The sequence below is a fragment of the Oculina patagonica genome, chromosome 2 (assembly GCF_052425735.1).
Source record: "Oculina patagonica isolate OP01 chromosome 2, crgOcupat, whole genome shotgun sequence".
Taxonomy (NCBI): Eukaryota; Metazoa; Cnidaria; class Anthozoa; order Scleractinia; family Oculinidae; genus Oculina; species Oculina patagonica.
In genome coordinates this window covers 21,523,240-21,535,528 of record NC_135759.1, presented here as the reverse complement: position 1 = coordinate 21,535,528, position 12,289 = coordinate 21,523,240, and the positions used below count along the sequence as shown (strand labels likewise).

The following is a 12,289-nucleotide window of genomic DNA, read 5'->3' as shown; positions in this document are numbered from 1 at the left end:
GTGGTAAAGGCGCTTTTAAAATCGATAAAGCACCTCGTGTGTACCCACGCACCCTTTAGCTGGGTTGTCACCCAACACCTCTGGAGAGGTGCGTTGGGTAACGATCCACACAACGGCTGGGAAGGAGACTGCTCCTCAATGAAAACAGGACCTCTCGGTAACTCGGTGGATTTACTGGGTTTCCACACCTTAGACTCTCACATCCGGGGTCTGCATTGAGTTTTGCAGAAATGTGCACGCGAATACGCGAATACTCGTGCGCAGTCTCTTCATTAACACCTGTCTTGGCACGGCTTGCTCGGTCATTTAGCGCTTCGTGCGTGATTCGTATTACCTCGACAATAACATGACATCGTTCGCAAAACTATCTTTGCTGCTATTGCAACGATACGTTTTACATCGGCATCAAAGAGAGCTCGTTTTTCTACCTCTTCTGCAAAGATTTTAGTGAAAAAAGTGTTGCAGTGCTTTCTGTATTTCAATCCTTCAATAAATCAAGCCGATTTCATGTACGCAGATTTTGTAAAAAGAGCTATTGTCTGTCGGGGTTCAGGGAAAATTAATGAGTTTGAGAAATCTTTTGTATAATTTACTGACAACAACAGTTGGTACATTTACATCAACAAATGACTTCAAACAAAAACGGCATGGTTGTACCACAGATCATTTTTACCAAAATACCTAACGATAGTTTACTTGAGCTAACTGTTTGGCACATTCATAATGCTAAATGAATTCAAACGAAGTGTCACTTTAGATTAAAAGCAACTTTGTGGCACTAAAATACATTCTACAGTATTTGAAAATACCTAAAGCTAGTTTGACTGTAAATAACATAGCTAACTTGTGCTACTAGTTCACTCAGTTCTCATCAACGCGGTCACACCTATGCAACACATATCTCTAGTTGTCCATTGCCGCCAAAATCTTGCCTGCCTCTCGCACGCATGTTATGGCGATGGACACTTGTTCCTTGACCAGTTTCCAGTTGTTGGTCTTCTCAATATCGAACAATGCGTCAGTGATTCCCGGGAAGCTTGAACTGCCGTAGATGTTATGCATTTGAGGAGCGAAGAGCACGTGGCGAACCAGTTTCCTTCCCGGCAGTCCAAACGGCCAAATGAAGGCGCGCTCCATAGACATCATCTGATCATTGAGCATGCGCAGCTTGGCAAAGTCTTGGGTGTCGCTGGCTTTGGTCTTTCTCTTCTCGAAGTCGTCTACATTTCTTGAAAAGTTTTCTATTTCACGAGTCAAGTACTCCAGAGTTACATTACCCTGCGAGAGTAACGACTTGTAATGTTTATCCAGCGATGCAAGATTACTTTTCAGGGCTTGCTTGTAATCCGTAAGATTGTAAGGAAGTATGCGAGTGTCAGCAGCCTCGAGAACAATCCTGGCCCCAACTTGAGACATCGACAAGTGAGTGGTGAAATGCGGGTCGTTGAAGGTCTTCTGCCAGTAAAAGGTATCATGTACTGTGTGATAAACAGGGTAAAGGCCTCTACCCAAGCTCCTAAATCTATAACTCATGTCAATGCTTGGTATTCCAATGAAATGACTGAATGGTGCATAATCGGAACCGGAGCCCAGACCTCCAAAGTAAGGCTTCCCTGGTTCTGAGGAAGATGGATATTTGATCGACCAGCTGTCATACAGACTTGCCTCTTTGTCATGCGCATTGGGATCCTTCACTAACGCGGTTTCTTGGTAAACAAGTGACTTCAAGGAAGGATTCCCATTGGCACCAAAGCTGTAGTTCCCTGCCACTGCGGAATCAGCATTCAAATACATCACTGCGCGATCCCTGAGCATGTTTCTGTTTTCCTCAACCCATTCGTAAGAGCCAATAAGACCATATTCTTCGGCACCCCAACTGCAAAACACGATCGTCCTCCTGGGCCGCCAGTCAGTCTTGGTCAGCAGTTCTCCTATACCACGTGACACCTCCATCATGACCGCTGTCCCGCTTGATGGATCCACCCCACCAAACACCCATGCGTCTCTGTGGTTTCCCATGAGCACCAAGCGGTCGGGTTCTTCTTTTCCTGTGATCGTACCAATCACGTTGTATGCAGGTTTCGTAACGAACTGGTTGTTGACTTCAAGTCTGACTTTTAAATCTGAATCACTGAAGCCTGGTCCAAACCTGTATACGATGTTTAAGCCACCCGCCCATTCTGGAGGTACTGGATCACCTGGGGTAAAAATAGCAAACAAAACTTATTGACACTCGATTTGAGTTACATGCAAATATTAGTCAGCAATGATGGTCAGCTCATGTGTATTGCTGTTCACTGTGTTCTTCTGTAATCATAAAGACAAAGAAAAGGCGCAAAAACAACCTCACTGGCCAAATGGTGAAACAAATCAGTATTATTACTATTGGAAAGTAGGTTGAAGAGTTTATTGCCATCTTAAAGATTTCTAAATTAATGAATAACCAGAATGAATGCATGATAATTTTTTTTAATTATTTTAGTAACTGACGTTCCGTTAGGAGCCATCGAGCTCATTTCGTTTGTCACTTTTTGAGAATCAGACACAGAAAGGCCTTCCTCTGATTGGTTGGATGCCCGGCAATACGTCACCGGACAAGTATTACCCTGCTCCTTCCTTTTATCGTGTCTCGTACTACTGCTTTCAATACAAGTCAACTCGTGCACAGAATTGTCGGTGTCTGTAACGTTATCGATTTGCATGTGTCCTCGAGATCAATAATAAACTCTACCATTTTTATAAGCATATAACTGATTGCATTAATTGGTCTTCGCTGATTATGATCCCGCCTTACACGAATCGCATGTCGGCTCACCTTTAAGGCGTTTCAAGAATTCCACCACGTCATTATAAGTTATCACCTGCGCGGGAATGCTTGGCAAAACGTCGGTATCATTTCTGGTTATTCTGTATACTCCATCTATGGAGGGGAGGAGTGGAGTCAAAGGATCGCCATTTGTCCTGCCTATGGTTCCTCTCTGGGTACCAGTCCCTGGCAGCCACCATGTCTTTGGGAACGTGTTGTTTATGCCTTGTGGAGAGTAGTCCGCTGGATCAGAGTACAGCAGCACACCAGCAGCTCCACATGCTTCTGCATTTTGAACCTTGATACAAGAAATACATAAAACTGTTTGTGTCACGTTAGCCTTCACTTTTCTTCATAGTTAGACTACTATAATCAGTATCATTTCAATAATATTTTTAATTAGTATCTGAAGGAGGAATGGCAAAAAATACAAAGGAGCCAACAGACGTTAAAAGGTGTTATAGATGTTCACTATTTGACACCAAGTTCTCTGACTTACACAGAGACCATTGTATTATATACAATGGGGGACAAAAGTGATGAGACACTTTAATTTCAAGTGCTATTTTCGAGTGTCTTCGACAAATTCCCCACCCTCTCCCTCTCAAACAACGTTTATTTTATTATTATTTAAGACTGCACAAACCACAGTACGTGTCCAAACTGTGGTTCTCGTAAAGTGTCATTTTCTAAAAAGCGTCTCAACTTATCTTGTCGCTGATTGTAGATCATTCGATATACTATTGATAACATTGTTCTGATTGGCTATTGGTCTCGCGTGACCTGTCTTGTATTATATCCCCCCGGCGACTCCGTGGCATGTGGCTTTTAGATTCCTATTTTGCCCACCTTTAATTAGGATTCCACACTGCAGGTATTCGGAACACTGATATGACAGGGCTCTTATAAAAGAAATGAAAAAAAAACTTATCAAAAAAAGTGGTTGTCATTCGAATATTACCTTATTTCCTCGAAATATTTTTCCATAGCGCATGATCACAATCTTTCCAGTACAATTCAAGTTTCTTTTATCCAGTTCTTGGAAGTCTTTCACGGTGCCATAGTTTGCATACAACAGATCAGCGGCCGGCACCACTCCTGGCGGAGAGTAGCCGAGAAATGGCGGCAAAACAAGAGAATCGTTTTCACTTGGCTCTGCAATCTAAAAGGCAAAAACAAAAACACGAGTCCTGCCTCTGAATAAAACAAAAGGCAAATTGAAACTTATTCTCTCTATCTGTTCTTCGTTAGATAACAACTTTAATATCAACTTTACTATTTTACTACAACTATTAACTTTAATATTCTTACGAAACGCTTGTGTCTATACTTCTAAGCTCATCCTTTTTGAAATCGAACTTATACTGTAACAGGATGGGTCCATGCAGGCGGCGACACTAAGCAATTATTGGATGAGGTTGAGCATGATATCGTGAATTATCAAACCTTTGAACTCGAGGTCTGTGTTATGTGCCGAAGCCGAAGGCTGAGGCGGATAACACAGACATGAGGTTTTGATAATTCACGATATCATGTGAAAACCGAATTCAATAATTGTTTTATTATACGTTTTCAAACAATTTGCCATAACTTCCTTTAGCGCCGGCGTAAAACTCCGTCAAAACATTGGCCAAACCGGTTTTATCTTGTGGTTCCTCCAGGTTCATCTCCTTCAAATAATCATTCAGAATTTTTACACTTGTTTTTGTTGTTCTGTTGGTGTTTTTAGAATCTATATTCTCGATCAAAACGTTCAATTACTTTTCGGAAACGGAGGCGAATCGCTCCGCCATATTTTTTAAAGTTTGACAGCACTACACGGACGAGGGGCTTGGAAACTAGGCAGACTTTGAACTCGACATGATAACCCATTATCTGCTGCAGATATTGGGTTATCATGTCAAGTTCACATGCTACTGTATATTGACTGAATGATCTCGACCAATCACATGTTTCAAAGTAATTCTAATGTATAATAATTACCTTTTCTGGGCCCTCTACTTTCCAGATATCACTGTTGTCGGTCGTATTAAGGATGGTGACGACGTTCGGTTTATCCCTTGGTGGCATGGATAAAAGAACGTCATACCGCACCATGTCCACGTGATCAAACTTATAGCTGAGCCACTTGTCACGGATGTACTCGCCAAGCTTCTTGTTTTGTTCTCCGCCACCAACATGAGGGCGCTTGGTGAAATGACTGGAAAAATATTCACCGTTATAGTTTTAAATAATATTTTTATTATTTTATAGTGTCCTTATATACTTAGTGGAAAATTGCTTCTTTTATCTGATGATGATGATGATGATGATTATTATTATTATTATTTTGTTGTTGTTGTTGTTGTTCTTCTTCTTTTTCTTCTTTGTCTTCGTCTCATGATCATCATCATCATCATCATCGAGAAATATGCATGAGGAAAGCTATGAACAACATAACACCTTCCTTACCCGTTCATCCATTGCACCCTTCTCCTGATCGAGTTTGTTTTAGACTGCTCTCTCGTAAAGGAAGGTCTCTCGAATGGTGTGTTATTTCTAGTAATCATACATTAAGCGTTCGAATGGGTAGCTTCCCGGCTTTAGCCTAGTTAGTTGTTAGTAAAGTGGATTGCGTTACTTTATAGTTCACACAATCGTGTTTAACCTCGGAAATATACATTGGCTTTCAACCTCGTCCCCAGGGAATTAACCGGGGAGCCCCTACAAAAATGTTTCTTGAGAGTTGGGGGGGGGGGGGGGTAATCGAGTACAACAAACCAAGAACTAAATTTTCTTCGCAAAATGACTGGATTCGGCTGCGTTTTACTAATGCACCTATCAATGGTTGCCCCAGGATGGGGAGGTGGGGCTGCTACCCATGGGAATTTGACTTTGTGCAACTTTACCTGGGTAGGGATTTTGACATCCACAACGGTCCCCTCGGTGGAAAATGTCACTCGGTCCATATCTTGGTAAGGCCTGGCCAAGGGTACGAATTTAACTCTCAGTGGAGACCCAAGGGCCGGGGAAATTGACATTTGAAAACTTGAAAAAAAAAAATATGTCAAATTCCCCTGGGTTGCCCGCCTCCTCCACCCCCCCCCCCCCCCCATCCTGGGGCAAAACATTGATAGGTGCATATAACGTCGAACACAATTATACTTAACCTGATAGATTTTTGTGCATAAACTAAACCGTCAACCCTCTTGACACGCTTATCCCTTTTATCTCTTTCTTCCTGTCTGTTGGGATATGCTAATCTCTGACAGAATTTTTTCAGAGAATTTGACACAGAGGTCATGTGAAGTCTGTACTGAAGTATTCTAAATTGAAAGTGAAAGCCTTTCGTGTTATTTTACAGGACTTGTATATATTTACGAAACTACTTAATCAGTCGCAGTTTGTTTCATCTACTTATGATGGAGATTGTGATTTTGCAGTTGTTCCCCAGCTTTTGTTCGTATACGCCCTGTAACAGCATTCTAAGCACAGATTCCATTGAGGGAAATGCGCCACTGTTCTTACGCGAAAGACTTGCGGAACGCCGAGAAGACTAATAATGTACCGACTCCTTTTTGAAATAGCTCCACCTAGGTTGCTTAAGAACGCAATTTTTGTTACCCAGGCATTCCTGAAATTGTTTTGTCTGATACAAGGTTGTAGATACGGTGAAGGTGTATGTTTCGAGCCTCGGTACGTCCCCTGTGAACGTAGTCGTGCTCTATTCAGGGTGTTCTTTATACAACTTACCGGGAAAATTCCTCCACACTTTCTGCCCTGAGTGAATTAACCATCTGTTCGTGGTATTTTTTGTAGTTGTATTCGCCGTTCTTTCCCTTGGTTACGTCCTTACCGGATGACGCCGGCGACTCGCTTGTTCGAGCTTTCATCGCAAAATAACCGATCACGAAACCAACAAAGAAGATAACGACAGCAGCAAATATTCCCAGGGCAAGCAGGCACCAAAATCGATTTGTTCGCCGCTTTATAGGTTTATCGGTGGTCAAATCAAACGTTTCACCAGACGCCATGTTACATTAACTCAGCCGCTACCTCTAGTTCGCACGTAGCGTGAACCACTTTAGCAACTTTAGCGTGACTTGTATGCACTTTCCAACCAATCACAGCTTGTTTTATCAAAATACCTTGGTAGATATGTTTATTGTTAGTCAATATAGAACTGCAACTTTTTATTATCACTCTTGATCGCGAATTAACTTTGTCAACTTTCCCAGGTGGAGGGGTAAAAGGGACGCTACTGTACAGCTCGTACTTGCACTCGCCAAATTTCGGCCTCTCGATCGGTCCTGCAGACGCTTGTCACACATTCCTTAGCAAGCTGTGAGATTTTGACTCGAGGCCTGAGGGAGGGGAATTTTAAAGATCCGCAATCTTGGAATACGTCTTATATATTTTAATCATTTAAATGAAATTACCATTACGTTTTCAGTTTTGCTCGGTTTGTTTAATCGCACGTCACTCAACACAACTCAATTTTCGAGGATACGTATTCTTTTCTAGACTCATTTGACTGTGAAAAGGAACGTTTTCAGAAATCCTTGTCAGCGTAGGTTGAGTTGCGTGTTCCCCAATGTAATGGGTGCACATCAGACAGGTTAACGTTGAATTTGCTAAGAACGACCTCGGGAGAACTCAAACCGAGGAATAGCAGCTGGGAGCTTCCTACAGGGCACCGATGTACTGTCGTGAATTGTAATAAACGTCGTGAATTGTAATACCTGTCGTAAATTGTAATAACAGTTGTCGTGAATTGTAATACCTGTCGTAAATTGTAATAACAGTTGTCGTAAATTGTAATAATGCACCTATCGCAAATTGTAATAACATGCTGTCGTAATTTGTAATACTCCGAGCTGTCGTAAATTGTAATAGCACATTGTCGTGTTTTGTAATTTTCGTTATCTATTAGGAATAACAGTTAAAGATCGTGTGGCATAAATTTATTTTACTGCTTAATATCGTCATGAGGGCTATACAACATTATTGATCAATTTTCACCAGAACAAATTTGCGGCAAAGCACATAAGGGAAAACGCGAGTTTTCATTGTGATTTCTCTAGCCTGTCCCTAACAAGTCATTGGTTATATTTTTTTAAGGTGAATAATGGGTCTTCTTTCAAATATATCTTCTTTTTTGAATGATTGTCTAGTGTAAAGTCACTCCACTCTTCTTTCAATCCGATTGAAAGACCCAAAATCACGAAAAGCTTTCGACGCTAAACGAAAAAAAAAGTGGAGGATGACCTAAACAACTGACACAAGCGACTGGTATAAACCAGAATTTTTCAATAACAGGTTATCTTTTTATTTAACTATAGTGTATTGGCCTACTTCCAGCAATCGAGAGAATTAAAGCCAATAAATCATTATAATAACAATATTGAAATTCAAACAAACTATAAGTTTTAAAGATCTTTCTTGATAAACAACTCAACAATGTATGAGCGTCAAAAAAAGCCTTACAGGCACTGACGTTGCATTACAGGGGTTATCGGCCGATAATTTATCGTTACCGTTGAACTGCAACTAATAACCGGAGTTAAAAAAAATCAAACACAACTAATGTATCATTCAGTGTCATTAAAAGCAAGATACACTGTTCCGCTTTATTTACGTTGGATCTTTTTTCGCCATATGATATTTACAATGATAAACCACCCATTTCCGTCTGCGAGAAGCTTCAACCATGCGCTGTTCCAACGCGGATGGGAGATAATTCTTTTGATTTCAAGAAGAAGCCCACTGTGCGATCCGTATTGCCGTATCAATTTCGCAACACTGACGTAGCCAATTTCACCTAACGGAAAGTATATCCGCGGGAGCCTGTGGCGCCATTTCTTGACACAGTCCCGGAACAGTCTGTTAACATTGCGGAACTTGTTGTAAATGGAGCACACGTGATTTGGCCACGAGAAACCGGAGGAAATTAGCGCCATTTTAATAATCATATCTATTACCTCCATTGGAAGAATTTGCCGAATACCTGTCACTTCTTGAGAGTTGTTGCTGTTGTTATCGTTCAGGTTGTTCATTACCAACATGCTATCCGATACAAAACGAACTTGAACATTATTGTCAGTCTTAAAGACGCTCTGTCCCTGTTCTTGTTCCACACTTGCATTACTGGACTCATATTGTCTAGAAAATTCTCTACTTTCTTCGAGGTCTTCCTGTTCCTCTTCTCCTTCAACACATACGTAGTGCTCCCCGTCTCCCTCGGCAAAGTGGCCAAGTTGAATCGTTGCCACTGGGATACTTGATGTTGGAGAAATTACAACCGTTGCGTCTGGACCAAGGGACGAGACAACAACAATTTCAATGTTAAAAATATCAGCTGCAGCCTGCAATGTCAGGTGGTCCCCATATTCGCCGTCCTGTGACATTGCGGTAAGATAGCGATCCCATGGCATGGCAGCAAAATTTTCTAAAGGAATGCCATCTGCATTAAAGGGGTTTTGAGTGAGGTATCGGACTATTTCCTCACGAATAGATTCCTCCGAGCGGTAAAAACCTAGTCGTTGAAGCCAGAATCGTAACGCCTCAAACTGACAGTTTCCATCACCTCTTGGATTATGAACCACTGAATAACCCATGGCTGAAAATGTCTCAAGATGATCGTCCTGTGTCATTGGAATGTAAAGCTTTTTCCGGAGCTCTTCTAGCTTTCGCTTTTTTTCCTGTTTAACTCTCTTTTTCTTCTCGGTCTCACTTTGTAGATTAGCGATATCTTCGATAGATACCCATTTTTCAATCTCTTTTTCTGATTTAGGTGGTACAATGCGAACCTTGTACATGGCATTCGTTTTACCTTTCTTTACAATTGTTCCTTTCAGGACAACACGTCGTTTAGGAGGAATGTTCTCCCTCCTGTCCGGCCGATAGCGCACTAAAACCTCATCACCGCGTTTGTATGCTGGAGTTTTGCAAAGACGTGCGTAGCGTTTAACCATTCTTTCATTCATTCTTCTGCTGTAACGCAATGCTCTTTTTCTCAATTTTTTCACATTTCCAAAATGGCGGTTATAGTCCTTTCTTTTCGGAGTCTTGACGATGCAGTTGTCCATGTCAACTTCTGCTTCATCTAACGATTCCTTTACTAGAATGTTTGACTTTCGACCAAAGTACACCTCGAAAGGACTTTTCCAACCCAGTTCCTCTTTACTTTCTTCGTTAAGAATACGATTGTACGCATCCAGATTAGAAGCCCAATTCACGCCCTTCTTTCCCAGGTTTATGAAATCGTACATAATTTTTTTTCTTAATCGCCTGTGAGATCTTTCCACCTTGCCTTGTGATTGCGGGTGATAAGGCCTTGATTTTATCATTTTGATCTTAAATTGTTTGCACAGGGACCGTAACTGGCCTTCAAATTCTGGGCCGCGGTCACTCTGAAGGCGGTCAGGTGGACCGTGTTTGTCATAAATTTGTTGAAGCAGTTTAGCAACACGACTGCTTGACTTACTTTCCATGGGAACTAACCACAAGAACCTGCTGAACACGTCAATTACTGATAAGACGTACTTGTATACTTTTCCATTGTGCCTAACAGGATCTTTGCTGAGATCAACTAGGTCAATCTGGTGTTGTGACTGCACATGGTTTGCTGTAACTGGTTTGGGGATCGCCTTGTTCGTAAATTTAGCGTTGTGAACCCGGTACTTCAAATCACTGCTGGTTACTTGGAGAATGTTTTTTTCACTTACACCCGCATAACTACTTGCAGCTCGATTTCGAAGCTTTTTGCACCCACCAGATTTCGCCTTATCGAAGGTTTTTCCAACGACAACTGGTATTAAGGACTTCTTTACAACTTTTTTGCCAGCGAAATACAAAGTAGGCGTACTTTCTGTTCCAAGATGAAACTGATCTCTCCTTCTCCAAAATCGAACTACTGTATTTCTTTGAATCCGCGAGCGCTCGTTCACCGGTACATTGAACTTCCCTTGAACAAGTAGCAATAAGGTGTCATAAACTTCATCATTAACCTGATGAATATACGCTTCCCGTTTCTCTCCATTTCTAGGCCTCGCTGCTTTGCAATTGCAAAAAAAACTAACGAAAACGATTACACAAAATGTCAAAGCTAAACACTTCCATTCGTATGCCATCTTGATACTTTTAAGTGTGTAAACATTTCCTAGTCGTCCTTTTGGTGTCGTGGGAAACGCTTCTTCTCATTGGTCGAAACATTGCCGCTTATCTGATGTAGACATACCAGTATGCATTTAACAGCAAAAGTTTTGGTTGGATTTTTATTTTATTTTATTGTGGCTGCAAGAATTGTCCGATGAACATTTCCTTTTATAATTTTATCAGCGGAGAAAGGTTGAAGGCAAAAACTATTAATTAACGGTCATATTTACCCTTACCACACCGTGTTAACCTCCCGAAATCCATGGGGGTGTACTCAGGTATGTTTTGGGTTAGTATGTGCAGCCCGGGACTCCAAAGTAGCACCCCGTTTTAGAAAGAATTTCCATCCAAAATGATACCCCGTTATAGAAATAGTTTAATTTTTTTAACACCCCCTTTTAATAATAATAATATTTAATATTTATATTGCGCATTTTCTATAAAATAATCAAATGCTGCTGATAAGATCTGGAACTTGCGTGTGTTCAAAATATCATACCCCGTTCTAGAAATTGTCTCTACAATGGATACCCCGTTCTTGATCGGGAGCTCAAAACCACGACCTTGTTAGGCAGCACATACCCGTATAGGTATTTTGGGGGAATACCCCCTCCCCGACCTGAGATTGAGTGGCTGGGCAATGCAATAAGAAAAAAAGTAATAAAACGAATTCCGTTTTTACCCTGTTAATAAGGAAAAAAACTATGGGTGAACCGGAATTCTGTTTTGTTTTTCCTTCTTTAATTAAAATAGAGTGATTTCACTAAACCCGTGTAATATTTGTTACACTTTTTGATACTATTACTGGTTATTACAAAACACGACAATGTGCTATTACAATTTACGACAGCTCGGAGTATTACAAATTACGACAGCATGTTATTACAATTTGCGATAGGTGCATTATTACAATTTATGACAACTGTTATTACAATTTACGACAGGTATTACAATTCACGACAACTGTTATTACAATTTACGACAGGTATTACAATTCACGACGTTATTACAATTCACGACAGTACACACCGACCCTTTGCCGTCTAGCCACAATAAAGAATATCCGACTTTGAACACACTCACTAATATAAACGATTGGAAGAGAGGACAAGGCGAAGAAGGACAAAAAAAAAACAAGAAGAAAACAACTGATTAGGATCAAAGCAGTTTTTTGTTACCTCGCTCCTGTCGCCCCTGAGCATAGTTAGCCTCTACTAACTAGGCTCTGAGGAAAAATGACCGGATGTACGCGGAAAAGAAATCGTTGGAAGCTGGAAACGGCCGGTTTTCAGCACTTATGCTTTAATTTGACACATCAATGCTACCACAATTTATTCAGTTCAGTCC

The 12,289-nt window shown here is 41.0% G+C and overlaps 1 protein-coding gene across 1 annotated transcript; it reads right to left on the bottom strand.

The window, feature by feature from the left end:
* Positions 1–678: 678 nt before the first annotated feature.
* On the bottom strand, positions 679–6,865 carry LOC144643460 (N-acetylated-alpha-linked acidic dipeptidase 2-like). Its single transcript, XM_078502718.1, has 5 exons — positions 6,539–6,865; positions 4,790–5,006; positions 3,768–3,968; positions 2,816–3,104; positions 679–2,198 (listed from the first exon to the last, which is right to left on the bottom strand). Exons 1-5 carry the CDS (start codon positions 6,817–6,819, stop codon positions 904–906), a joined length of 2,283 nt encoding a protein of 760 aa, XP_078358844.1. The 5' UTR covers positions 6,820–6,865; the 3' UTR covers positions 679–903.
* Positions 6,866–12,289: the final 5,424 nt, after the last annotated feature.

Bases quoted from the DNA above. Each gene is read 5' to 3' on its own strand.
- LOC144643460 (XM_078502718.1), bottom strand. From the start codon at position 6,819: ATGGCGTCTGGTGAAACGTTTGATTTGACCACCGATAAACCTATAAAG. The intron at 3,969-4,789 runs GTAATTATTATA...TTTGCCTTTTAG, and splicing joins AAGTAGAGGGCCCAGAAAAG to ATTGCAGAGCCAAGTGAAAA. The intron at 2,199-2,815 runs GTGAGCCGACAT...TTTTTACCCCAG, and splicing joins ATTCTTGAAACGCCTTAAAG to GTGATCCAGTACCTCCAGAA.